This window comes from Pseudopodoces humilis, chromosome 7 (assembly GCF_049639895.1).
Source record: "Pseudopodoces humilis isolate 2021_Gansu_Grassland_sample_001 chromosome 7, ASM4963989v1, whole genome shotgun sequence".
NCBI classification, from domain to species: domain Eukaryota; kingdom Metazoa; phylum Chordata; class Aves; order Passeriformes; family Paridae; genus Pseudopodoces; species Pseudopodoces humilis.
The window spans coordinates 59,663,226-59,689,512 of record NC_142206.1 but is presented as its reverse complement, the minus strand read 5'-3'; the positions used below and the strand labels follow the sequence as shown (position 1 = coordinate 59,689,512).

The 26,287-nt window shown below is 48.1% G+C and overlaps 2 protein-coding genes across 11 annotated transcripts in view; one reads left to right on the top strand and one right to left on the bottom strand.

Moving 5' to 3' along the window:
- Positions 1-3,351, top strand: part of FBXO34 (F-box protein 34) — a 39,148-nt gene extending 35,797 nt beyond the window's left edge. For all 10 annotated transcript variants that reach the window (XM_014257464.2, XM_014257465.2, XM_014257468.2 and 7 more), the window contains one exon: positions 540-3,351. In XM_014257464.2, coding sequence (XP_014112939.2) covers positions 540-2,673 — 2,134 coding nt within the window. In that variant the 3' untranslated portion in view covers positions 2,674-3,351. The remainder of the gene's footprint in view (positions 1-539) is intronic.
- Positions 3,222-26,193, bottom strand: ATG14 (autophagy related 14). The gene is made up of 10 exons (XM_005528556.3): positions 25,941-26,193; positions 21,178-21,240; positions 21,000-21,042; positions 20,514-20,595; positions 16,088-16,325; positions 15,182-15,411; positions 14,559-14,676; positions 13,342-13,432; positions 13,144-13,229; positions 3,222-10,229 (listed from the first exon to the last, which is right to left on the bottom strand). Exons 1-10 carry the CDS (start codon positions 26,156-26,158, stop codon positions 9,923-9,925), a joined length of 1,476 nt encoding a protein of 491 aa, XP_005528613.1. The 5' UTR covers positions 26,159-26,193; the 3' UTR covers positions 3,222-9,922.
- Positions 26,194-26,287: the final 94 nt, after the last annotated feature.

Here is a 26,287-nt window from a genome sequence, read left to right as displayed (position 1 = left end):
TGCTCATGGAAGGAAGCAGAACAAAATGACCTTTAAGGTCCCTTCCAACCCAAACCACTGTGTGATTTTGAGTGATACTAGGCGATTAGATATCTCCTGGGATCTCTGGTTAATACAATTACTCTTACTAATTTCCCTTTTGAGCTTTAACCACATTTTATCTACCGAAAAGAGCGTGCGTGGTAGCTGATGTCCAGATAAACCTGTGACCCACGTGTGCCTTAGAACTGGATTAAGGAATGAACAGGCAGAAGGATGGCTCTAGCTCAAGAATGAACCACTAGCTATGTTTTCACAACTGATACAATTTAAACTGTAGGATTTCTCCTCGCAACTGCCTGGAAACAGATTTCTCCGATGGGAAGTTCTCTCCTACTGCAGGAAGTTCTTCAAGGGTGGATACTGCAGCCTTGGTGGCTCTTTTCCTTTCTCATGTGGTTCCTTTTGAGGTGTGGGCTAGTGCCTGCTCTGGGCCACCTTCTCTAATTCCAGACAGGCATATTTTGCAACTATAACTTCTTCCCTCTCTGTTTTTTCAGGGTTTCTGGTATGCACTTAAAGCCATATCTCAAGTTACAGAAGAAAGAGCGATCCCCAGAAATAAGCCAGGATTCCCTGCGAGGCCACCAGGGACCAACACAAGGAGAAAAATACACCAACTGCAGCAAACTGAACGTTTTCCCCAAACCCTCCCTCGTGACTCCATCTCAGAAGCTTCTGGGGATTATTTATCCAAATACTATGTGCAATATGAACGGGAAGGGCCCAGCGGACGCTCCAAGCGCAAGGGAAAAGAAGAACGCCCTGTCTGCGACGATCCACCAGGGAGAAGAAGGGGAAGGGCCGCTGGATGTCTGGGCTGTGGTGAAACCTGGCAACACCAAGGAGAAAATCGCCTTCTTTGCGGCGCAGCAGTGCAGCAGCAACACCCGCGCGGGCTCCATGAAAATCAAGAGCACGTGGGACATCGACGGGAGAACGGCCAAACGCAGGAAAAAATCGGTGGATCTTAAAAAAGCCAAAATCCAACTGGAAAGAATGAGGGAGGCGAACGCCAGGTACTCCCAGCCGGAGCCTTTCGCCTGCGGCATCGAGCACTGCTCGGTGCACTTCGGGAGCGACAGCGGGGAGGGCGCGTTCCCGGGCCGCTCCCTGTCGGTGATCGAGATGGTGGCGTTCCTGGAGCAGCGGGCCAGCGCCCTGCTGGTGGACTGTGCCAAGACCTGCACGGCCACCTCTGCCACCAGGCTGAGCGCCCAGCCCAAGGCCGCCCCGCCCGGCTCCGACCCCTTCTCCTCAGGCGGGGCGTGCGAGGCGGAGCGCGGCCCCGGCGAGCCCCAGGGCGAGCCCGTGCGGGTGCTGGACATGGTGGCCAAGCTGGAGTCCGAGTGCCTGAGGCGGCAGAGCGAGCGCGAGGCCGGGAGCCTCTCCCGCAACAACAGCTTCCGCAGGAACGTCGGCAGGGTGCTCCTGGCCAGCAGCACCCAGCCCGAGGGAGACGGGGAGAAGGGGGACCCGGCTCAGGGGGACGGCCTGGGGGAGGCAGGGGTGGCAGAGGCTGGCTACGGAGGTCGCTGTGGCCCTCTGGGCGCCACCGAGCTGTGGGATGGCGGTGCCTCTGCTCGGCAGCCGTTTCCTTCGGGGCTGGATACCCGGGTGGGGAATGTGAATTCGGGACTTGCCCACGCGGTGTTGGCGATGACAGCTGGCAGGAATGACACTGAAACGCAGATTGAGCCTCCCAGGGCTCTGCTGTCCCCGTGTCCAGCTGCTGCCAGGCTGCCAGCGGATCCCTTGCAGAGCAAGAATGCGACTGTTGATTGTATGTCGAAAGAGCCTGTAATTTTCCCAAAGCATCCTGCTAGGAAGGAGCCCTTATGCATCAGTATATCAGTCACCAAGACAGAGGAAGGGTGCAGGAAGGAGAAGCTCTCCAGTTCTGGTGAGGATTCACTCCCAGGGAGGCTGTTTTTCCTCCAGGGTGAGCAGCCTGCTGCTCATGAGCAACAGCCACGGCGGGAGAGTATCCAGGAGAAGCCAGGGGAAGTAGCCCCAAACGAGGATGAGGATGCTCTGGCATCTGCTAGATCGTGTGTCAGAAGCAGTGTCCCTACAGAGCCATCGGCCCCTTCCGTCCCTCCCACAGAAGGGGCTTTGCAAGTACTTGACGCTTCCTGCCTAAAGCGGCAGGTTTCACATGACTTTCTGGAAACCAGGTTTAAAATCCAACAGCTTTTGGAGCCTCAGCAGTACATGGCTTTCTTGCCTCACCACATCATCGTGAAGATCTTTGGGTTGCTTCCCACCAGGAGCCTGGTTGCCCTAAAATGCACTTGCTACTACTTCAAATTCATCATTGAGTACTACAACATCAGGCCGGCGGACTCGCGCTGGGTGCGCGACCCTCGTTACCGGGAAGACCCCTGCAAGCAGTGCAAGAAGAAATACGTGAAGGGGGACGTGTCCCTGTGCCGGTGGCACCCCAAGCCCTACTGCCAGGCCCTGCCCTACGGGCCTGGCTACTGGATGTGCTGCCACCGCTCCCAGAAGGGCATCCCGGGCTGTAAGCTGGGTCTCCATGACAATCACTGGGTCCCTGCCTGCCACAGCTTTAACCGTGCGATCCATAAGAAAACCAGAGGAGCTGGAGCAGAGGTGGAAGAGGAATATTAGTGCACAAACACTTTCCTGCAAGATTGTTTGGGATAGGAGGAGGAGATTCTCATGCCTTGTGCTGTTTACAGTGTATATAATTGTCGTGATTATTTTTTTTTTCCCCCACAGGGCTATGAAACTGCACATACTCAAACACAAGAGCCTTTACCTTTTAGATTAAAAGAGAGCTTTTAGTCCATCTCTGTAAATAACACTATAAAAACTAATTGTACATACAGAGTCTACAGCTGGCTGAACAAGGTAACCCCTACAATGCAGCTATCCCAGTGTTGCGGCTATAGGTGTGTGTGTTTTTAAGTGTCTTGTTTCAAAATCTGTATATCCTGTATAATATATGAATGTTTCTGAGAAGAAACTCTAAATAGGTAAAGGTCAACTTGTTTAAAGAAGCTGCAGACAACTTAACTGGACAACAAACTTTAGACTATAGAGCAGATCCATTATATTAGTGTGGCAGTGGATTAAAAAAAAAAAGAGAAATATTATTGTATAGTCAGAATATAAAAAAAAAGTTCTTGTCTACCTTACCCATGTTGTCTGGTTGGGGTTTTTTTTTTTTGGTTCTTTTTTTTTTTTTTACATAAATAAAATGTGCATTCTAGATCTGCCTTACCAGACATTCTCTTGTAAGACTTTTGCCCCAAAATAAAAATGCTGTAAAACACGTGGCAGAAACTTGGTGCTGTGCTGTAGTTCAGACGTGCAATGTGCTTTCTCTAGCAAACCTGTCCTGCTAACAAAGAAACAAAAACTCCCAGCTCTCTAGTACTTGGAGAACTCCCTGCTGTAAGAGTCACAGATTCCAGCTTTTCCTTTCCTTCCTGCCAGCCCTGCGTGCAGCAGAGGCTCCTTTCATCGGGAATTCTGGTGCTAGGTGTGTAAAGCTTGCAAAAACTTTCTGGTCCTCCCGCTTCTTGGCTCTTGTGTGGGCACCTGCCCCATTCCCTGGATGCTCAAGGACGGAGTGTGGGTCCAGCAGGATCAGTGTGGAGTTGCCTTGGCTCTGTGGTGTGCCAGAAGCTTTCCTATCTCTCTGTATGGAGTTTTCCCTTGCAAGAAGAATCCTTGCAGTGCTTTGCCCTGCTGTGCTGCAGCCCTTGGCCTCTCCTGCCAGTGCTGTGGGTCGCTGCTTTCCAGGAGAATCGCAGAGGTTTGTGCCGGATCAACGGCGATTCCTCGCACTCGGAACGGGAGCGGAGCGTGGAATCCGTGGCAGAATTTCCCTGGATCCATTCCTGGCCATGCTGTGAGCCAGACCTCAGCCTCCCGTTAGAGCCCTCGCAGGGTGGATGGTTCGGAAGCCTGGGAATGGACCTTGTTCAGTCCAGCAGCCGCATCCAGCTCCATCGGGGGAGCAGCAGCCGTTTTCCAGGGAGCCCAACGGAGCGGGGCAGCCGTGCCTTTGCCCTGGCCACGTCTTTCTCTCCCCCACTTGGTGCTGTTGCTGTTCCTCTGCCCCTTCTCAGGGCACGGATGGACTCCTGGCTCTCACCATTCCAGCTGGAGCAGCCGAAATCTCTGACCTGGTGCAAGAAGAGCTGGTGCCACCTTCCCATGGGGCTCACCTCGGGCCTTCCTCTGCCCTGCCAAGCCCAGGGAGCCGCTGGAAAAGGCAGGGATGGGGTGGCCCTGTGCCTGGCTCATGCTGTTCTCTATCCTTTGGTGCTGGATCAGCAAGGTATGGAAAACTGCTGCCTGTGGGGGCCAGGCTGAGCCACCCACCTCCACCTGCCCTGGGCTCCCAGGGAGTGATTCACCTGGTTTTGGAGCGTCAGGAGGACAAAAGAGGGTTTTGAAGGCTTTTGTTCTTTGACAGTGGGAGAAGGAAAATCGAGCCCTGGCAGCCTGAAATGTGGGTTTAGTGAGCTCAGGCTTTTCAGGGAGGTTTAAAGGATGTGCTGGTTTTATATTTTGCCTTCACCTGCTCCTGCCACCCACCGGGTGTCAGCCACCCCTCCCAGAGCTGCTCAGCCTCCCTGCACTGCAGACATGATGACAAGCAGGAGGAATGAAATTAGGAATCTGAAAGAAGGGTGCGGCTGCCTTGTAATCGGCTGGGAAGAGGGAGAGGAAAAGCGGGATCCCTCCTTAATCCCTGACTTCATCCTCTAACAGGGTGCAGGCTTCACCCAAACTTCCATCTGCTCCCTCGGCTGCGCCCAGACCAGCAGCAAAACAACCTCCAGGCTGTTGTTTTGCCAAAACCATCGGCATCAAAGGCCTTCAGCTTAATTTTGATTAGGGGAAAAGGAAAAGAAGCTGCTTTCCTGCCCCCCCACCCAAGACTGTGGAAAACTTGAGGCTGACAGCAGCGAGGAAAGTCCCTGTGAGGCTGTAATGGAGTGGCAGAGGAAAATATTTTGTAATTAGATAAGGGGCCAGTGAGGTAATTTTATTTGGAACAGGGTATAAGATTTTGTTGAACAAGGGGAAAAACGAGGATAAAATAATACCATGAGGCTATTTTGTTCTTGGAGCAGGTAAATCCAGAGGACAACTTGCTATCTACCCTACCCCATCTCTGCCCTCCCCCAGGCTGGCTGGGGAGTGTGGGCAGGTTTATACATCATTTATTACGTTGTCTGCCGGAACTGTCCCTCCTGCACAGCACTGCTGTTAAAAATTGTTTCATGGAGCAAGCTTTTGCAGCCAGAAGTGGGTTGGTTCTGAATGTTGCCATGCTGAGCTGCCTGCAAGCTTTTTTTTTTTTTTTTTTTTTCCTGTAATGTTGTAAAATGCAGATTTCTGTTTCCTTAAGGGATGGTTCAGGGAGAAGCCAAGGTCTGATCAATGTTAGGGTTTTGGTTTTTCTTCCTAAGAAGCAATTAAAAAAAAATAAAATCCAGTGTTGGATTTACAAAGTTCAGTGTTTAGAACTGAGGATGAAGGACTGCACCATGTGCTTGACTTGCCTGCCTGGGAGCATTTGGAGTGTCTGGACTGAATTTCCAGATAGGCCTGTGAAGAAGTTGTAATAACATTTCCATTGTCCATAAGCTTCCAGTTCTCATCAAGCTCTGGGGCTCTCCTGGCATGGACAGCACTGAGAAAGCTGCCTGTGGCTGAGTCTTGTGGTTGGGTTCTTGCTCCATCCTGGCTGTTTCTGCAGCAGCTTTTCCCTTTGCTGGGCCCTGTTCCCTGTGGAGAAATCCTGGGATGCTGCAGCAGAGTTCAGTTCCTTGTGTTGGACCCAGGTCCCTTCCTGCAGCATCTGCCCCTATGCCCTGGAGCTGTTGGTAAAGCCACGGAAAAGCTCCAAGGGCTGGAGCCCCTCTGCTCTGGAGCCAGGCTGGGAGAGCTGGGAATGTTCACCTGGAGAAGGGAAAAGGCTCCAGGGAGAGCTCAGAGCCCCTTGCAGGGCCTGAAGGGACTCCAGGAGAGCTGGAGAGGGACTGGGGACAAGGGATGGAGGGACAGGACACAGGGAATGGCTCCCACTGCCAGAGGGCAGGGATGGATGAGATATTGGGAAGGAATTCTGCCCTGTGAGGGTGCTGAGGCCCTGGCACAGAGTGCCCAGAGAAGCTGTGGCTGCCCCTGGATCCCTGGAAGTGTCCAAGGCCAGGCTGGACAGGGCTTGGAGCAGCCTGGGATAGTGGAAGGTGTCCCTGCCATGGCAGGGGGTGGAATGAGGTGATCTTTAAGGTCTCTTCCAATCCAAACCATTCCAGGATTTCACACCTGCACAAAACTGCACTGACAGATCCAAGCTGTGTCTCCACTCCCACTTCTTGCACGGTGGAAATGGTGCTGAAGCCTCACCTGGGGCTGTTTCTCCTTCCCACCTGCCTTTGGCTGGTCCAGGCAGTGCTGGTGTAGGGACAGGTGAGGGCATTATCAGGCTGCTCTCCTGCCACAAACCACAGTGGGCAGAGGCCAAAAGCTGCTGCTGCTGGTCCTGTTTAAGCAGAAGTGGCCTGAGCATTGTCTGCATGAGCTGAGCTCGGCCCAGACTTTGCTCTGCCGCTGGCCATGACCCGACTGTGCTGTGACTGAGGCCATGAACTGCCCCAGCTCTGAGTGCAGGAGCCCCAGGTGGCTGCTGCTCCCAATCCCGAGTGTCCAACAGCCAGGAATCGCAGGGCCATCGCTCCTTCCCATCTGATACATCACAAAAAATGCAGTGGGAGGGGTTATTTCTCCCCCATGGTCCAGCAGCCTGTGATCCATGGGCTGCCAGGGCCCGTGGGCAGAGCCTTCCCTGCCCCTCTGACACCACTTCAGTAACTCCATCCTTCAAAAGTCACCTTCTTGCATCCCAAAACGAGCCTGTAACGAGGAGCCTTTGCATGAAGAAAGAATCCAGCAGCTGCAGAAACATCCCCCAGCACAGGAGCAGCCCCGAGCCAGGCTCACCCAAGAGGTTTATCCGTTTACATGTACATAGAGGGATGTGTGCGTGTGTGGGTGTTGTGCAGGACTCCACCCCCTGCTCCCATGGAGATGCAGTTATTTTATGTAAGAGTATTTTTTTAGAATGGGTATTGCTTATTCCACCGCTGTACAACTGATTGCACTGTAACAGGTCTGGTCCCTGTGATGCTTTGAAGGCTGGAAATTCTTGTGTTCTTTGCCCAGCACGGTGAAAAACAAACCACACAGAAATAACAGTCATAAATATACAACTTTAAAAAAATTACTGTTAAAGATTTATTGCAATAATACAATAAAATTTAGAAGAAAAAAAAACCAAAAACAAAACAAAAAAAACCCAACAAAAACCAAACCATTTGTGTTTAGTTACATTTTAAGTCTGGAAGTTGCAAGAGAGGGGCCGCGAGTTTCCGCAGGTGAAAAAGCCACCCCCAGAGGTCCCCACCCCAGACCCTGCCCAGGCACCTGATTTTCAGCACAGGGCTGGGCCCCCAAAAATCAGGCTCTTCCTTGGCAGCCTGAATTGGCCACCCCAGGCCACTGGTCAGGACCAGAAATCCCGGCCCAAACTGAAATTCCCGTGTTCATGCTACACAAAATGTTTTGTAAACTCTCAGCTGGCTGCCTTCAAATATCTATAATTACAGATATTCCCATCCTCCCTCCCCCAACCCCCCAAACAACCTGGGAAATGAATCCTGGTGATTGCACTCAAGGTTTGGACATACTGTTCTTCCTCAGCTACACATGTGCAAAACACTTTAAAAAAAACCCCACCACAACCTTGTGTTCTGTTACAAAAAAAGGTTCCATGAAAAGCCCTCTCTTAACACATCTGAACACCCTCATGGTGCCCTTGTGCACTCTCAGAGTATGACAGGGTTGGAAATAAATTATTTTGGAAAACATGGATATGAAATATATGGCTTAGAAAAGTTATTGTGTTGGATTTTCTTTCCCTAAGTTCAGTGACAGTGCACGAGGCTGAGTCATGGCCTGACCTTCCAGAGCTCAAAGCGCAAAGGCAGCAATGAAAAAGGGACTGAAATGCCTGTTAAAAAACAACCAAAAAAAGGTTTTTAGATGGCGAGGTCCAGTGCAAAATCCATGGGGAAGCTGAAGGGGCTGGGCTGTGAGCCCAGTTTCCAATACTGGCGTGTGCTGGTTGCTCAGAGCTGTGAGTGATAAAGTGCTGTGAGCCACAGAGCCCAAAGGCCTGGGCTGGGCCTGGCAGCGGGGCTGGGGGCACTGACCCCCTTGGGCTGCAGCAGTCCAGGGGCCTGGGCTGTTCTCCTAAAACAAACCCAACTCTTAGAGCAGAGGAACGGCAGGAGCGAGGGTGGTGTTGTCTGACAACGTGAGCAGAGTTAAGGGTCTTTGGTTTAAAAAAAAAAAAAAAAAGAAAAAATTGGAAGAAACTGCTGACAAGAGATGCCCGAGCTCAGGGCTAAAGCTGCCGTGGAGGGGTGGGTGATACAATGTTCAGCCAGACCCCTGGCATGGGGCACACAGGTGTCACTGCCACACCTGGCTTCCCACCCCTCCTGGCTGGGGACAGAGGCAGCGCTGGCCAGCCTGGAGAGGAACAGAGAAATCCACCACAGCACACCCTGCGAGGAGGCTGGGAAAGCTGGGATCGGGCAGGGATGTGCCCTCTGTCACCGCGTCCTTGTTAGGAGCTGTGTCCCCACAAGCTGTGGGGCAGTGCCAGAAATCCTCCCTCGTGCAGGGAGGGCAGGAGGCTCTTCCCTGGCTGGCCCTGTGGAGGAACTGTCCCAGCTCTAAATGTAAACGTTGGAAGCTCTGCTGAGCAAACCCCCCGTGGGTGCCCCATCCTGCAAGGCAGAGGAAGAGAAGGAGCCCTGGCTCACCGAGTCACCGTTCAGCACCCACCTCCTGGGGATCCCCGAGCCAGCTGTGCCAGGGAAACCAAACCAGCTTAGCAGTCAGTAAACAACAAACCCCACCAAGAACATACAATAAAATAGGGTTAAAAACACATATAGTGTGGAGAGCACGTGACTTCACCAAATTAGCTTGAAATGAGGTTTTTCTAATGCTAAAAAGTGGCAACGTGGTGTGGTAACCGATGGATATTATTGCAAAAATGCAATTCTGTATCAGCATCGAATGTGGGTCTAGCAAGAGAATGTCCAGTGTTTCTTTGGTGTATGGTATTAAAGAGCACAGAGCCTGTGTGCCTCAGCACAACACAAAACTTCTACACCTACCAGTGGAAACAAGCATGGAACGAGCCAGTATTCTGTGGCAAAACTGGGTAAAGATTCACAACCAAATCTAAAGCAAGAGCAATTTGCTGTGTGAATTCCCTGTCCATGCTGATCATTTGTATTAAAAATATGGCAACAGAGATTAGAAAACATGTTAAAAATGCATAATTTTCATGTCCTGAATGAAAAAAATTTAGAAATACGCATTTTTGCATTATGCAAGACAGATTTAAAACACACACACAAAGGAAAACCCTGTAAGGAGTTAAGAAAGTGGGAACTGCGTTTGCACCACTGTCCAGACCGCGCCCTGAGCAGCCTTCCCTGCGCTCACCCCAATCCAAACGCTCCAAAATCTGTTTCTTCTTCAGAAAGTAGAGCTGGAGGTTGCTGGGTCCTTTCACAATCCTCGATGCAGACAGAACCGAGACACAAAGTGCCCTCGCGGAATCCGTGGGGAGCACGGAGCTCATTTACAAAACGGGGCCGTCACAGTCGTCTTGGGTAAATAAAAAGGTTTTCTCCGGTTTACAAAACAGAAGTCTGACCTTTCCTTTGTTCCAGGCACTACTTAACTGAACAGGTAAAGGTTGACTACAGCACAGTCAGGGAGGGGTTCCTGGCACAGCCCCCTGTGCCCGCTAGCGGTGCCCGGTGTAGGCCTTGAGCCACGAGGTGACCGAGGCGGCTGCGGACGAGATCATCCCGCCCGCGCTGCTGCTGGCGATGGGCTGGGACACCTGGGTGCTCTGGCTCTGCAGCATCTCCACCTGCTGCGAGGGGATGTCACAGAACCTGGGGCTGGGCAGGTTCTCCCAGTCCGTGCCCAGGTCCGTCTCCTCGTCACTCACGTGCTCGTCGCCGCTCTCGTCCGTCTCGCCCGCCGCGCTGGGCTCCACGAACTCCATGGAGTCCTCCAGGTCAGCGCTGATTTCAAAGGGGCCGGACCTGTGGGTGAGGACACGGTGCCATCAGTCCCTCTGTCCTCTCAGCACCCTGCTCTGGGCAAAGCAGAGATCAAAGTCTCTATCAGCTGGCAGAGGAACTGCAGAGGGAACTTGGTGTCACCATGAGAACACAAACACTTGGCAGAGGAAGGGACGGGGTTCCAGACCACAGAGCAGGAACGCTGGGAGAGCAGTTCTGCTGTGGCAGGGATACAGAAACACACACAGAAAGCTACTGGTGATAACTCAGGGCTCCAGTGGTGGGAATCTTGCCTTGATGTGGAGCAGCTTTAAGTTCCAACACCAGCCCTGGCCAGGCCAAGAGAGCTCAGCTCTGTCAGGCTGTACCCTGCAACTCGCAGGTCTGGCACAACTCACCAGTGACTTCCCACTCTGCCCCAAGCAACACCTCAACCTCACTCTGAGGTTGGCCAGACACCAGAGCAGACTGCCCAGAGAGGCTGAGGGGTTTCCCCTGGAGACACTCCAAACCCCATCACACAGCATCACAGAATGGATCAGGTTGGAAGGCACCACAGTGGCTCATCTGGTCCAATCTCCCTGCTGAGGCAGGGACATCCCAGAGCACAGGACTGTGTCCAGACAGCTCTGGAATATCCCCAGTGAGGGACATTCCACACTCTGTGGTCTCTGTTCAGGACTCAGTCACTGCACAGGGAAGTTCTTCCTCATGTTCAGGTGGAACTTGTGGGCATCAGTTCCCACTCGTTCCTGTGGTGCCATTGCTGGGCCCCCAGGAGCAGAGCCTGGTCTGTCTGTGAGCCTCCTGCAGACAGGGCCGGACAGGGCTGAGGGCCCCTCTCAGCTGAGCAGCCCCAGCTCCCTCAGCCTTTCCTGGGCAGGGAGATGCCCCAGTCCTGGGCACTGGCTGTGCTCTGAGCAGGGCATGGGCTGGATCTCCATGGTCCTGCAGGGTCCCACCTGTGCTGTGACTCAGAGTTCCCTGCTGCCACTGCCTGGTGGGAGAAGCGATTGCATCCTGCTCCATCCCACTGCTTTGGGCTGCCCGTATTCCATGGAAAAAGGTGGATTCCCCACAGCAAGCAGCGTCCCTGACAGAGTTCACTCCAAGCCAAAACTGCCCCGTGAACATGAGCAAGAATTTGATGGAATCATGGAATCGTTTAGGCTGGAAAAGACCCCCAAGATCACCGAGTCCAACCATTAAACACAGTAACCATTTAACACAGCCAAGAGTTTAGTCAGCCTTAGAGGGAGAAGGAGCCTAAAGCAGTGATTTATCATGGGAAATATTAATCCAGATAATTAAAGCTTGGTAAAATTATAAGTGTATGAAAAAAGCAGCATATAAAGGAGATTGTCAGGCAACCACAGGCTAAGGTACCTAAAGGAAAATAAAGAGAGCTGGTTGCTGCAAACTTTGCAGCCAGCTGAGAAATTAAAGGCAAACACTCCTCTTTCATGGTCTGGAAAGGAATGGGAGTGCTGCCTCCTGGCAAAGCCTTTTGCTTAACAAGGCAACTCAAGAAGGGAGTCATCAGGGTTGAGGCCAGAAGAGACCATTAGATCATCTCAAGTCACCTCCTGTCTAACAAAGGCCACTGCGTCCCACCCGTTCTCCCTGTCCTGAGCCTAGCAACTCCTGCCTGATGACAGCATCCATTCCAGAAACTCATCCAGCCTTGAGAGGATGACAGAAGGAAACAGAATCCCCACCTTCATTCCTGTGGGTAATTAATGTCTCTGCTAAGTGCACGGGCCGCATTTCAACCAGCTCAGACTCTTTGCTCCCAGTGGTGTCTGTAAAGCCATTCAGCAGCCTGGTGGGTATTTTATCCAGCTCTCCTGTAACCCTTTCTTTTACCCTCTGGACCCAGCTGATGCATGTGCAGCTCTGTGACACCTGCACAGGTGCCCAATGCAGCCCCTGGACCTTTTAGAGCAGCTGCTTTCCTTTGAGGACACAGCTCTCCATCCTCTGGGTATTTCCAGCACTCTATTTTCAGGCAAGCAGCAGCAAGCACAGATTTCTGTCCAAAATCTTTTACAAAGATGTGGTTCCCCAAATCTTTGGGCTGAATCATAGGGATGTATCCAGAGAACACAAGGAAGTGGGAACAGGCAGCTCCTCTTAGTGGCACTGCAGGTTTTTGAATAAAACCAAATCCGTACAAGAGAACAAAGCAGAAAAGTAGATTTCAGAACATTACTGTGTTTAAGGGGAGAATAAAACACCAGGCACATCAAACAAATATTTGCAGACTGTCTTGGGCACAAGTGACTTGTGTCTGGGTTATCCCAATGGGGCAATCAGCTGTTTGCTTTCTTATATTTAATTTGTAAAAAAAGAAATAAATTCTTAAACCTGGTGTGTGCAGGCCAGAACTGACGTTCTTTCCATCACGTTCTAAGCTAAGAGAACAGCTGTCTTTAATCTTAATTTACATATAAATGAACATTATTTGAAGGGTCAGCTTTGGTCTAGGCAGTTCATTGACTGGAAGTATTTTGGGAAAGGTTTGCCTGGGATTCTTTTCAGGGTTTGTTACTGGATGCTCTCAGGTATTTGCATGTTGGCAAGGCGTGGGCAGGGTCACCCTTGGAGCATGGGCCTGGCATTGGTGCTGCTGTTCCCTGGAGGGAAGGAGTTCCTGCTCCTGGGTGTAGGGGGAATAAATCCCTCATCAGCTGCAAAGCCTCCAGCTTAGCCTGCCATAGGCAGAAGCACAACAAACACACATCTGTGAAATTTAATTCCCTACTCACGAGCCCCTTTTTCTGTCCATTCTTTCCTCCTCCTGGAACTACCCCGATTTCTGTGCTGAGGACTGATCCATAGGCACAGCAGAAGACAATTTCCCTCACAAATAACAAGGCAAAGGCAAAAATTCAAAAGGGATTCAGCCATAGGAGAGTTCATATTTTTTTCTTACCTGCCCAAGTTCTCGGTGTCTGGGCTGACCAGGTACATGAGGTTCCTGAGGGTATGCAGGGGGTGCAACAGATCTAAATTTACATGCTGACATGGGGAAGGGGAAAAAAAAAAACATGATCAGGCCCTGAAGGAAACCAGCAGGCACAGCTGATATTTAAAATGCTATTTAAAGACATCAAATGTTCACCCCCCCTACCTGAGAGAAGCAGAGGTGAAGGATATTAGCATTCAGCTTCTTCACTGCCCGTGTGAACCTGTGTCTGCTGAGATTCTCTCCACAGAATTCACTGTTAAAACACCACACACACAAAAATAACAAGAAAGCAAAATGCTGTGAAAATACACTTACTGGAGGCATCAGCATTCCGTGCCCTGGCATCCTAACAAATCCTGGAGTAAAAATCCTCGCAGCGAGCACTTGTTCAAAGTCTACAACCAGTTTTAGAGTGCTGAGGAGATTAATTTTAAACCTAGCAGGACTGTGAGCATTTTATCAACAAGCTCTGCTTGCCCTGGCCTCACCAGTTTCCACAGGACAGGTGGTGTGAACTGTAGGAAACTCAGATCCACCAGAGCCAAACGGTTTCAGATCTCCTTTAAAATCTTGCATCATTTCCTGTTCCCAACCTTTTCCTTCTGTGAGGGCTGAACACTCAAACAAAATCAGAAAATCACAGAATGGTTTGGGTTGGCCTTCAAGATCTAAACCTCCAGCCACAGGGTGGGGAAAAGCTGAAATCCTGCACAGCTTTTGTGCCCTCACTTTGACAACCACTGTTTTAAAACACTTCAAAGAATCTCAGCAGCACCTCTGGGAACCCTGGGAGTCTGACCAGGTCTGCAGCTCCTTCTGTGCAAGATCCCAGCTGCTCCACACAGACACCAAAATTCTAGCAGTGCTCTTCATCCCAAAAGGGGTTTATGCAGTGCACTCCTAGGTGTGTTCCCCGTGGGGGTTTTATCCCATTGGGAATGACACCATTATCCCACTGGGAATTACAGCCATTAATGTGGCTGCCATGCCATATGACAGGACTTGTTCTACAGCACAGGAGGCAGCAGAGCTGTTCAAGAGCTGCTGGGTTGGGCTGGGATTTTGTGAAGCACAGTGGGGTCCAATAAAATGAGAAGTGCCACTCATGCAAGTGCCATTTCATCTCTCATGTGAGGATGCTGAATATGTCAATTGTTGAGGTGTTATTTGCAACTGTGAGATGGTTGGTCTCCCTCTCAGGAAGTAAAAAAGGAGGGAGGGACTGTTAACTGTGGTGTAAAATCCTGCTATCCCTCCCCTCAAACGGCACAAAAATCCATGAGCCACCTATGTTATCAAAAGCTGTTCCAATTCATTACTTTCTTCCTCAAATTAAACTGATCTAAGGTCACTGATTCCTCTGCTGTGTTTTTACTTGCCTGTTGCAGAGCTTCTTGGGAAGATTTACATCAAGTATGAGAGACAAAGTGTTAACAAGCTGAGTTGCATAGCACAATGCAGCACTGATGGTATGAGCAGGGTTATTATGTTCCATATCTGAAAGAAATAAAAACAACATGAAATCTTTGTTTTAAATGAAGCCTCGGTGGGTGTGTTAATATGTTCCTGGAGTCTACTCTGGAATATGTCATTTCTCAGTATGGAGAACAGCCTGAATCTAGCAATCATTTCCAGTGAAATCTGTCAGAAGTTGGAAGAAAATAGTAATTCTTGGAATTCCTTTTAAGATGATGACATGTGAACTGTGTCAAAACTGTGAATAATTAACTTTCTCTATTTCACTGTGCTGTGCATCCCAGGGAGCATTTCATGCAAAAGTTTTCAGCAGACTAATCATAAAATCACAGAATGGTTTGGGTGGGAAGGGACTTTAAAAGACCACCTAGTTCTCCTAAATCTTCTCCTAAAATCCCTACTCTGGCATTTATTTCTGCCTCAGGATGAGAACAAATAGACCAGTCTACTGCTCCTCAGTGCCTTCTGCTGGCACCCAGAGCTTCTGGAGTGTCCCAGCTGCCTAGAACCAGGCCTTGCCCCTTACCAGGTCCCTGTGTAGTCTTCTTCTCCTCCACCCAGCTGTAGTAAGCTGAGTAGTCCCCGTTGTTGGGGAGGATGATCCAGGGCCCCGTGATGCTGATGCTGGTGTCCCCGTTGTGGTCGTCACACACCCACCTCCCGGACAGGTACGTGGTTCTCCGTGCTTCTGCCAGCTTGCTCACAGTGCTGGAGGTCATGGCATTGTCACTCTCTGAGGACACATCCGCAGGGTCCCTGCAGGAGCCACAAGGGGTTGAAAAAAGGTGGTTGAAAATAGAAGCAAAGGTGGACTTGGCAGGCCCTGAGCCAGATTTCACTCAGGGCAAAGTGACAGTCAGAACGCTCCTGCAAAACTCCTCAGTCCCAAAACTTCTTTCATTTGTTCTGAGGTTTTTAATTGGCTATTTTTGTAGAATCTAGGAATGGTTTGGGTTGGAAAGGACCTTATAGACCATTTCTGAAAAACTCCTCACTCCAGGAGTTCATTTTCTCCCGGATTTCACATTCTCATTCATGCTTCATTTTCTCTGGGACTTTTAATTACCTGCTTTTGTAGAATCCTAGAATGGTTTGGGTTGGAAGGGGCCTTACAGACCATCTCATTCCACCCCTGCCATGGGCACAGACACCTTCCACTAGACCAGGCTGCTCCAAGTCCAGCCTGGCCTTAAACACTTCCAGGGATAGGGGAATACATATTTTAAGGAAGTTTAACTCTGGACATGCACCTCAGATCTCTCAGTGGGGAGATGCAAGCACCTTCAGATTCAGATTCTTCTGTGGGTGAGAACACAACTCCTCCTCCCCACAGACCCTAAGGGAGGCAGACCACCTATCTTAGACTGACACAACTCCCTTCTGGCTGCCTAAAGCCAAGCCAAATGACCCCAAAAGGACAAGCCTGCCATACCTCATGCTTGTCTTCACCTCTTCGATGGGGAAGATGACCGAGGTCAGCTCCAGGATGTGCGTCCGCCGCAGGTTTGCCAGGTGCTCGTACTGCGTTTTCAGGTCGTAGGTTTTCTTCTCCACCAGGTCTCCCAGCTTCCTGTTGTGCTTCTGGATCTTCTCCTTCTTCTCCTGGTGCCTCTGAGCCCTGCGATAATGCTTCTGGTTCTCCTCTTTAATCCTCAGCAGCCCCTCTGTGTCTGTGAGAACAGCAGAAGATGTTATCCCTTGGAAAAGGAGCTGGGAGGTGCTTGTAGGAAAAGCTTGAGAAAAGCTTAATTAATATTTATGGAAAACAAGATGTGTGGCAGCCTAAAACAGAAAACCCTGCTAAACTATTAACTTCTTCCAGCTGCTCAGTGGTACAAACTTTTTAATCTCCTCTGAAGATCTCCAAAGAGACTGCAACTGGGATTATTCCTTCCCTATCTTTTACCCAGCTATTTTTGGATTTGGAGCACAAAAGCCAAGATTTCCCAGTTTAATTAAACTCCTGAGGTAATCATCCTGACAGAAATACCCTGACTGTACACGTTTGCATCATGCTGGCCAAAAAAGCCCTGCCCTGCTTGCAGCCAAAATCAAGTGCAGATAGCATCTTCATTCACCATTTCTGGCTCCTCTGCTGCTGTTAGTGTGGGTTATTTGGGCTTCGCTCCTGGATGTGCTCTCACAGCACCTGGATCCCAACAGTGCAGGCTCCTTGTTGCCACAGGGAACACTGGCTATCTCCCTTTCCACTCACAAAATGGGAATTGTGCTCCTGTGCTGAAGTGCTGCAACTGCCTGGATTCACTCCACGTGTCAGGCACACTGAGGCTTGGAAAAATACCCTGCAAGAGAGTCTTGAAGTATCCAAGGTTGGGCCTGATGATCTTAGAGGTCTTTTGCAACCCTGATGATCTTACAGTCTGCTAATTCAGGTATAAAATAAGCAGCTGCAGTAAAGCTCCCACAAACAGACAGTCAGCCACCTTTAAAAGCACAGGGAAAGATTTGTGCCCTCCCCAAATAAATGTTTAAAACTCTCCCTGTGCCCTAGTTTGAAGTGTGCCTGCCCCTGCAGACACAGAGGCTGCTCTCTCTGAACATCAGGAATTATTTCCAGTCATCTGATCTGCTGCAATTCATGGTGTGTCGGTTAGGAAGGAAGATCTGGCATGTGGGAGATGCAAAGTCCCAAATTAAAGGAGGTGAGAAAAGCTCCTCCATGCAGATAAGAACTAATAATCCTCAGGTTTATATAATATAAAAAAGTGACCCTTGTTAAAGGAGCAACAGAAAAATCCACTTTTCTCTGAGCAATACCAGAATTCCTATGTGTCAGCTGTAATTCCTTTTCCTTTAAACAGTCCTGCAACATCAACAGAAAATCAATTAACACTTGTATTCATAGTCCCAAACTCTCCCTTTGCCTAATGAGCAGGAGACAGAGGAGGAGGAAAACATCCATCTGTTCAATTTTCACATTCATATTCAACTTGAAAGGCTACTTTTTCAGAGTGAACTCCCTTCCCTGCAGGTCCAACAGCAATTATTTGGGAGCAGGGGAGACACTGCACTCACGTTTCCTCTTCAGCAGTCCCAGTGCATAAACAATTGTCCTGCTCTGTGCACAGCACCTCTGCTTTATGACCCAGTTTATGAGGTGATTAAATACCTGTCCCCAGGAGTACTTCAGGACAGCACTGTGTCCCACACACCTGCACTGCCTGATAAATGCAAGCCCAGGCACACTGATCTCTGCCCAGAGAGCTCTGCCAGGTATTTGCAAGCCTGTCTCCTTGAACTGTTCTGCACAGAAGGAAGGCAAACACACAGATTTTAAAATATTATTTTAAGCACCACCAATTATTGAGGTCTCCAGGAGAGTCAACTCCAAAAGCAGGAACCCAGTGTTCTAGAAATGGTTTTTATTTCAGAAAATTAAACTATGCCACATCCAAGAGCAGAGAAACAACCTTTTCACACTTTTCAGTGTGGCCCAAAAGTGACCAAGTTGAATCCTGATGTTGGCTACTTACAGCTGGAATTCATTTCTGGTCTCTCTCCAAAAGCAACTGAGCTAACAATAGGTCAGTTGGGCAATAGTCAGCTCAGTTTCTAGGTTAAATCTAATCAAATGCACTGTGAATCAGGAGAAGTTGCAAAAGTTGCAGATAATAAATTCCACAGAAGAGTGGGAAAATGGAGAACTCCACTCCCTAGCTGGTCCTAACACTCTGCCACCTTCAGAGCAGAGCACTGTGAGAAAAGGTGATTTAATTCCTTAAAGTCACATTGATTTCCTCTTTTCCTTTCTTCACAGGCAAAAGACAAAAAGTAATCTAATAATCTAATCTAATCCCTATAACAATAATCTTCTACCAACTGAAAAGTTTGTTTTTCTTCAATTTTCTCTTCTCTAAACCAAACATGAATTTTCTTAGCCATTCTGTTTCATTTCCAATACTCAGATTTTCCCCAGGTGATTTGTATCTTTCTTAAATTGTTTAAATTGGACACCAGACTTCCACTGAAGCAACAGCAATACCTGACACAGCAGGCTAACTGCTTCCATCTTAAATACAGCATTTGTATTAGTTAACCCAGAAAGAGGCCTGAACCTTTCTGGAGCAGCACAAGATTGATAATTTTTATTTAATTTGCAATTCCCCAGATCCCTTCCTGCTAAATCTCACCACCATCCCCCATTCTGGGTTTGTTTCTCTTTACAACAATGTATACCTTGATTTTTGTCCTTTTTAGATGATGCTGTCTATTTATCTGCACGATTTTGAATTTGGTCCTGATTTCCAGGAGTCGTTTCACCATCCAGCCTGGCTTCCTCCATTCCACCCTCTATTCTACTTAGCTATTATGGGAAATACTGAAGAGATCTGGGGCAGGAACTGGCTCCTGCTGAGCTCCACCTGTCTCACCTCCTCAGCTTGACCAGTGTCCCTGCTCTTTGAATGCAGCTTTTATAACCTTTTGTGATGACCTTGCAGGGGTTACACCCAGAGCAAATTCTGTTTGCTCACAAGACAGATTCAGACAGTGCCCAAATCCAAGTTATGTGCAGCTTCTGCTACATCCTCCACTGCACCACTTGATCTCCAGATGGGGGGTTGATTTGACACGAATATCATGACGTAAATAACAAAATATGGATTTGACATGAATATCATAACCAAGTGATGCAAATTTTTAACCACCTTATCTATCAGTTACCAGCATAGCCCCTCCAGGTCTGTTAGAGGATGCCTGTGTCATCACTTTGAGGTTCTCTCCCTTCCCTTTGAAAGCAGGGACTGTTTTCAACTTCCTCAGATACCCTTGTCCCCTCACGTGTTCCCAAGCACTCCACAGACCACTTCAGCTTGTTCCTTAAATGCTTAAAATGCTTCCATAAAGCAAACTAATGTGTAGCTGTCTGATTCCTTTCCTCAGCCTGCAGTCCTCTCATGATGTAAAATTTAACCTGGCTAAGCAGCTGATCACATTTTCTTTGCAGGAAGATGAAACAAAGGCAGCACTGAACGAATGCTTCAGACTTCTCTGCACTGTTATTTGCTCTCTTTCCTGTTAATTAACAAACTTGTCTGCTCCTTCACCTTTTCTTTATCATCCATTCGTTATTGTTACTATCCATCCTCCTTAATAATTGAAAATAATTTTGCATCTCAGCCTTTTTGATTTGTCACCCCAACCCGTGCTAATTCTTTATGAGTCTTCTCAGGTTATGCCTCTGCTTCCATTCTCTGTATGGCTCTTCTTGAATTTCAAGCTATAAAAATAACCCAGATTCAATCAATATGCTTCTGAATATGCTTCCTCTACTTCCCTTGCATGTAGGTGGTAAGGAGAGCTGCATATTCTCTTCTGAAAAATGACCCTGCAAATTTAGTGTAAAACAGTTATTTTTTTTTCATTTCAAAAACTGAAGTTTCTGAATGGAGCCTACACTGTATTTCAGTGACTCTTGCTCAAGTAGGATTATAGGATTTTCAGACAGGTGTGGGTTAAAATTCAGCAGTTTCAGGAAATCTGTGACAGCTGCAGAGCTGTTTGCTCCTCTTTATCAAGAGGAAGTGATCAGAAACACTACACTGAATAAAGCCATCTCTAGGGACACAGCCAGAGTCACAGGCTGCTAAGCATTTGCTCTTAAAGCTGTTGCAAAACCATCTCCATCCAGCTGAATAATGTCTGCTGTTTGCTAATTAAAACCCAAGCATAAAAAGGCCAAAATCCACTCAGTGATTTGCCTTCATGTTGATTTAGGAAGTGATGGTTTTGAAATTCACCATTTTTTAAAAACCTAACGCTCAAATTCACCTCAATTGATTTTTCACTCTAAGGCACAGGGAGTTTTTCCACATCACAAAAGCACAGGCATTACTCACGTCTTGTCATTTCATCATTTTCTTTGCAAATGGTCTGTTTCAGCTGCTCAATCCTCATCTTGCAAGACATTATTTTCCATCTCTGAAAAAGAACATTCGGCAACTCTAGGGCACAAACGACTTCAAACACACTGAACTAATGATTAACAACAAAGCCAGCAGCTTTAGTGCAAAAGTAGCAGGATGCTCTTGAATGGATCAAACAACTAAATATTTCATACAGTGTTCTGTGCAAAGAAGAATGCCACAAACAAAACGAGTGCTTAGTATAAAGTCAATCGGTAAAATAAGTTATTGAACAAACATCTAGTGAGAAATGAAAAATTCAGCTTGGAACACTCTGCTGGGCAGAGCCCATCGCAGTTTTGCTTACAACAGGCTATTTGGGAAAGCAACACAATGCCCTCAAGGTAAACTGTAACTTTAAACTATGAGAACTAGGAATTTGGAGAGTTTAAAAACCATGGGACACTTGGAGCAACTCACCAGCTGATCAGTTATTTCTTTCCCTTCCATGGCCTTCAAAACACTAGAGGAAAAAACATGATTGAAAGTTTTATGACTATCTGGACTCTGTCTGCCTCCAGCAACAGTGTGTTAAAAGAGACTTTTTCATTTTATGAGATCTCTTAGATTTTAAATCAATTTAATAAATACAACTTACTGTTTTTGGAATTCTCTCTGTTTGGTTTTAAGATGCATAAGCCTCTCTTTCTTGTCTGAAAACCTGGAAGAGATTAAATTCTTTTATTGGTATTTTGCACAATTTCAGCACTGTAAGTTGTCTGAAAAAGATAATAAAATTGGAGCTTGGGGATGCTCCAAACCTCAGCTATCTGTCTTCATCTTGGGAAGTTAATGGCTCAATGTGTAAAACTCTTGCAGAACTCTAGAGCATGTGTCTCACTGGAATTGCAACAGAACCTCTAAGCTGGAGAAACACCAGAATGTCAAACTATCAAACAAATAGCAAAGTACTGTTATTCCTAGATTTATAGCTTAGCAAGATCAGTATTTTGTGTGTTACAAAAAACACCGAGTACTTTAAAAGCCTTCAGCCACTGGAGAAATTAACAGTATTATCTCACATAGCCCATGACCCAAATGTCTGCTTCAGCTCTGCTTCACTGGATTCTAGGGTACGGGAATTGACCAGAAAGGAATATTTCAGGATTCATCATCCTGTGTTTTCACCCTTTGAGTACACAGAAGCCACATTCTGCCCCCCTTATTGTTCCACAATTCTTTCTATTTTCCTCTGCAACATACAGAACTGACAATTCCACTCTAACAAAGCTGTGACATTTGCAGATGTCCCCAGATCCCTGGAAGTGTTCAAGGCCAGGCAGGATAGGGCAGGAAGGTGCCCCTGCCCATGGCAGAGGTTGGAACTAGATGGTCCTTAAGGTTCCTTCCAACCCAAACCATATAATTTTATGATTTTACCTTCATTTCATGGATATTTAAGCTTTATTTAGAAATAATGGTACACTAAGCCTTGACAGAATGACATCTTGGATTTCCCTCTCTGTTACTCTGTGGGTTTGATTTCAGGTAAAACTTCAAAATGCTTCACTTTTTTCATTCAAGTGCTGAAATCTGAAAGCCTGGTGACTACCTTTGGATTCAGAGCATGTGTAACCACCCTCCCAGATGACATTAGCATTAAAACAACAAAACCACTGGCTGCTGCTTCTGTAGTCAAGCAAAAGAATCTGTTTTCCTTCTAAAACAAACCAAAACCAAATGCAGGTGCTTGGCACAAAAGCCAGAGGCCACACATGAGCTGGAGGAATGTGGTGCAACTGGAGCCCAGCTGCTCAGCCCAGCGTGTCCCCTCTTCCTGTGTGTCCTCACCCCAGGAGTCACCCTGGAAATGACAAAAGGCCCTGCATGAGCCTCCTGTTTACCACAGAGCAGCGCACACCTACTGCACCCCGATTTTTGGCTGCCTCCAAAAATCCCCTGGCCCAGAAACAGAGCTCAGCAGCCACACAGGCAGAACGCTGGGGTAATTTGGCAATTCTTGGGCTCAAAGCTGGATTAATGGGCACAGGCTCTAAAGAGAATTACCCAATTGCCATCCATCACATCAGCAAAAAGTTGAATGATGCGTAAAAGAATACAGGAATAACTTAAGTTCTGACTGTGGAGAGAAGACAGAAATATTTGTGGAAGCCTGTAGAAATTCCAGCTCACCACGCGCTCCGGCAGCGATGTCGAACAGCTCCTACCAACTTCTCCAGCAGGTTTCTCCTAAGCAAACATTTCCATTTCTTTATATAGCTCTGATTTCAATTGCATTGCATCCTGCAACTCGTTTCTCTTTATATATCTTTAGCCTTTCAATTTGGCAAAGAAACAAAACTTGGGATGAATTATTATAGGAACTCCCATAAAATGTAAACTGAGATGAGAGAATGTCTTGAATTACCCATGAAATGTTTGTCTTTCCTCAAGTCTTATCACATTAAGGTGAGATTTTCTGTGGTTGCCTGGCTTATTTCCACATGTTCATGATTAGAGAGAAGAAACCAGAGAGAGGGGCTTCCTAATCTACAGGAGCTGATTAATGCTGAAGGAGTTGAGGGCACTATATCCACTGCAACTCCCTTGCTGAAAAACAGTGGCTATTCCTAATCATAACCCATAGCTTGGAGAAATTAGCCAGGCTCAGACGTCACAATTACATTGTCTTTGGCTTTTGCCATCTGCAGACACACAAAGCAAAACAATTCAGTAGTCTGGGAAACACACTGTGAGAATTCATGCACATGACAGGCTGGAGGACACTCCCGGGAGGAAGAAGAACCTTTGAGCTGAGACCAACATCAAGATGCCAGCTTGGCTTTTGAATATACAACACATTACTCATGAAAAGAAGGATGACAGTGACTGTTTTACTGGAGGACTTCTGGACTACTCATCCTTAATTGTAGCTCTCCTTAAGTAATTAATCTTAACAGCTGAGGAGCTCCCCCTCACAGATACGGGGTGTGATTTTTGCCAGACAGATGAAAAACTTCCAATTTTACTGTAGCTCTTCTAAAAATTAGCACACAAAATAGCCCCATGAAATCTGAAATAATTGGAACACGAAATTGTTTGTCTTCATATAAGGAAAATTCACAAGAAAATTATAAAAATAAACTACTGTTGGATACAAGGAGTAATGCTTGGTTTCTTTATATTTAACCAGGAAGATAATGATCCTTTTCCCCCACCTGTAACACTTTAAAAAGACAAATGGGAGGCCCAAGTGTCCCCAAACACTTCCATGTTCTGAATTTTGCCACTCAGCAAAGCCCTTGTCATGACACTCCTCCAGCACTGGCTGATCTAAACTTAACCCAGGTACTACTAGAAGGCATAAAATAAACAAATAAATAATGATGGCTGTAAACACCAGCTGAAAGGCAGCCAGTGAACTGCACCTGTCCCTGCATGGATTTGCCCTGGTGGTGCTTGGTCACCATTTCAAACATCTCCCCCTCTCCAAGGGCTCACATCACAAGAAATTCAGAGACACTCACAAAGAGCAAACAAAGAAAACTGACCTCTTCCCCACACTTACATCAGTCATTCCAAATATTAATTAGGGAATGCAAACAAAGTATTTCAGGCACAGTTTAAACATAATCCCATTATCCTCAAAACCCAAGCTTTTGCCCTACACAGTGTTCCTGCAGCCATGGAGGATATTTAGGTTGTCAACACAGTGTTATTCATAGAGGTGTGCTATTCCTTTAATTCATTTGAATAAATTTGCCATTTTAAATGGCTTGCACAACTGCAATTCATTAATGGAAAAGTTCTGAGCAGCAGGAGAAACAAAGCCTGGGGAAATGGAGTGTGTAGGGAGGCCCCAGGTTAATACAACAGTAGTGACCCCCCAGAGATGGAACTGTGATTCAGGCAGAAGAGGGGGAAAAAAAGACCAAAAAAAAAAAATTAGATTTAATCCTTGCAGTTAAAAACACAACGTAAATATACAGGAGCTTTTCCAGCCACAGACAAATGGGGCAGTGAAAGCTTCTCAGGAGGATGCAGTGACAACTGTCAGACAGAAAAGCTGATCCTGTCTCATGTGAGAAGATAAAGAGGGTTTTCTGTTACACTGCTGCTTCTCTGGCTAAAGCTGCTTCTTTATGACTTCATTTTTCTGATGGGCAGAGACTTCTTAAGCCTTGGTTAATACAGAAAAACAGTGCTTCAACTCTAACAAAGGCTACAATTGAATTTCTATAATTAAACCTGATATTTAGCCAAAAACTTAAGGCTGCAAAAGAGACAGGAAAAAACCGAAACTTGGTTTATGTTCCAAGCTCCGTATCCAATCTTTTAATAGAATCTGCAGAAAACCCTAAGCAGTCTCACACAACTACACGTTTTCTACCTATTTTAGAAAGGCTAAATCTAGTTTGTGGTTCTACAACACAGTTTTTTTATATTAAAAAAAAAAAGGGAAAGCCATCCAGTGACAGACTAAAGTCTCAATTCTGCAAGCTGTGTCACATTGGCTGACAGCTCTCTCGTGGATGTTGATGGGTGAAAGGCACTGCTATCCCCTTGTTTCTGGGGACACAAGGAGCCTTTGGAGCGAGGACACCACCACCCCACCCGCTGCTTGCCACTTTCCCAAAATAGCTCCAGGAATCGCTCCCAACAGCTGCTAACCAAGCTGTGAGAGAGGGACCAAGAGCACAGTGCCAGCCACGAATCAGAGCCATTCCAGACACGGCACTGGGAGACTTTTTAAGAATCTGGGATGGACACGCTGTGAACAACAGCGACGGAGGAGCCATCTGAGTCATATCATGAGAAAATTTGTTTATGGGCATAGCACTCATCCAGCCTCCCTCGGGGAGAGCCAGTGCCCCAAAAGGAGCAGGATGGCACACGGTTAACTCAAGTGGAGTATTTTTTTGTAATGCTAAAGGAGGGGGTGTTCACGTTTATGGGTCTACACACAACAAAACGTTTAGTTTCTTTCTTATACACCTTCCTAATTTCGCTTAACGATCCAGGAAACTCCTGTTTCAAGGAGTGTTGACGAAAACAAGTAACCCGTTTGAAATAACACTGTACGGATTTCTGTGCCCTGAACTGCCTGGAGCTTCTGTAAGCGACACGGAGACCTCTGCACCTGACTGCGTGAAAGTCGGGGTGATTCCTTAATTATTATTATTAAAGCAATTCTCATTTCAAGGCCCGTGCCGGGGGTCCTGCTATGTCCGCCCCCAGCCCCGGGGTGGGCCCGGCAGCCCCCGGCGCGTTCCCCCGCCCACACCCCGAGCCCCGGGACAGCGGGGAAGGGGCAGAACCCGGCCCCTCATCCCCGAGGCACAGCCCGAAGGGCCCCCGAGGCGAGGCGGCCCGCGGCAGGGCAGGGAGAGGCCAGCCCGTTCCCCTCAGCACCGCCGGTACCTCTCGGAGTCGCGCCCGTCGAAGAAGACGAAGTCGCCGCTCTGCACGCACTTGGCGCAGGTGAGGCGGCGGCGCGTGGTGTTGCAGAGCGGGCACCGCTCCACCGCCACGTAGAGACCCTCGGCGTCCTCCTCGGCGCCCCGCAGAGCCCCGGGCCCGGCCCCGCTGCCCCCGCCCGGCCCCGCTGGCTGCGGCCGGCGGCCGCTGGGAGCCGCCATGTTGGGCGCCGCGGGTCACGTGGGACGCTGTTGCCGGGCAGGGCATTGTGGGAAGGGGCGCTGAGGCGGCGGGCGGGAGCGGGGGAGGGCGCGGGACGGGCCGCGCTCCGCCGGGAAAATCCCGATTTT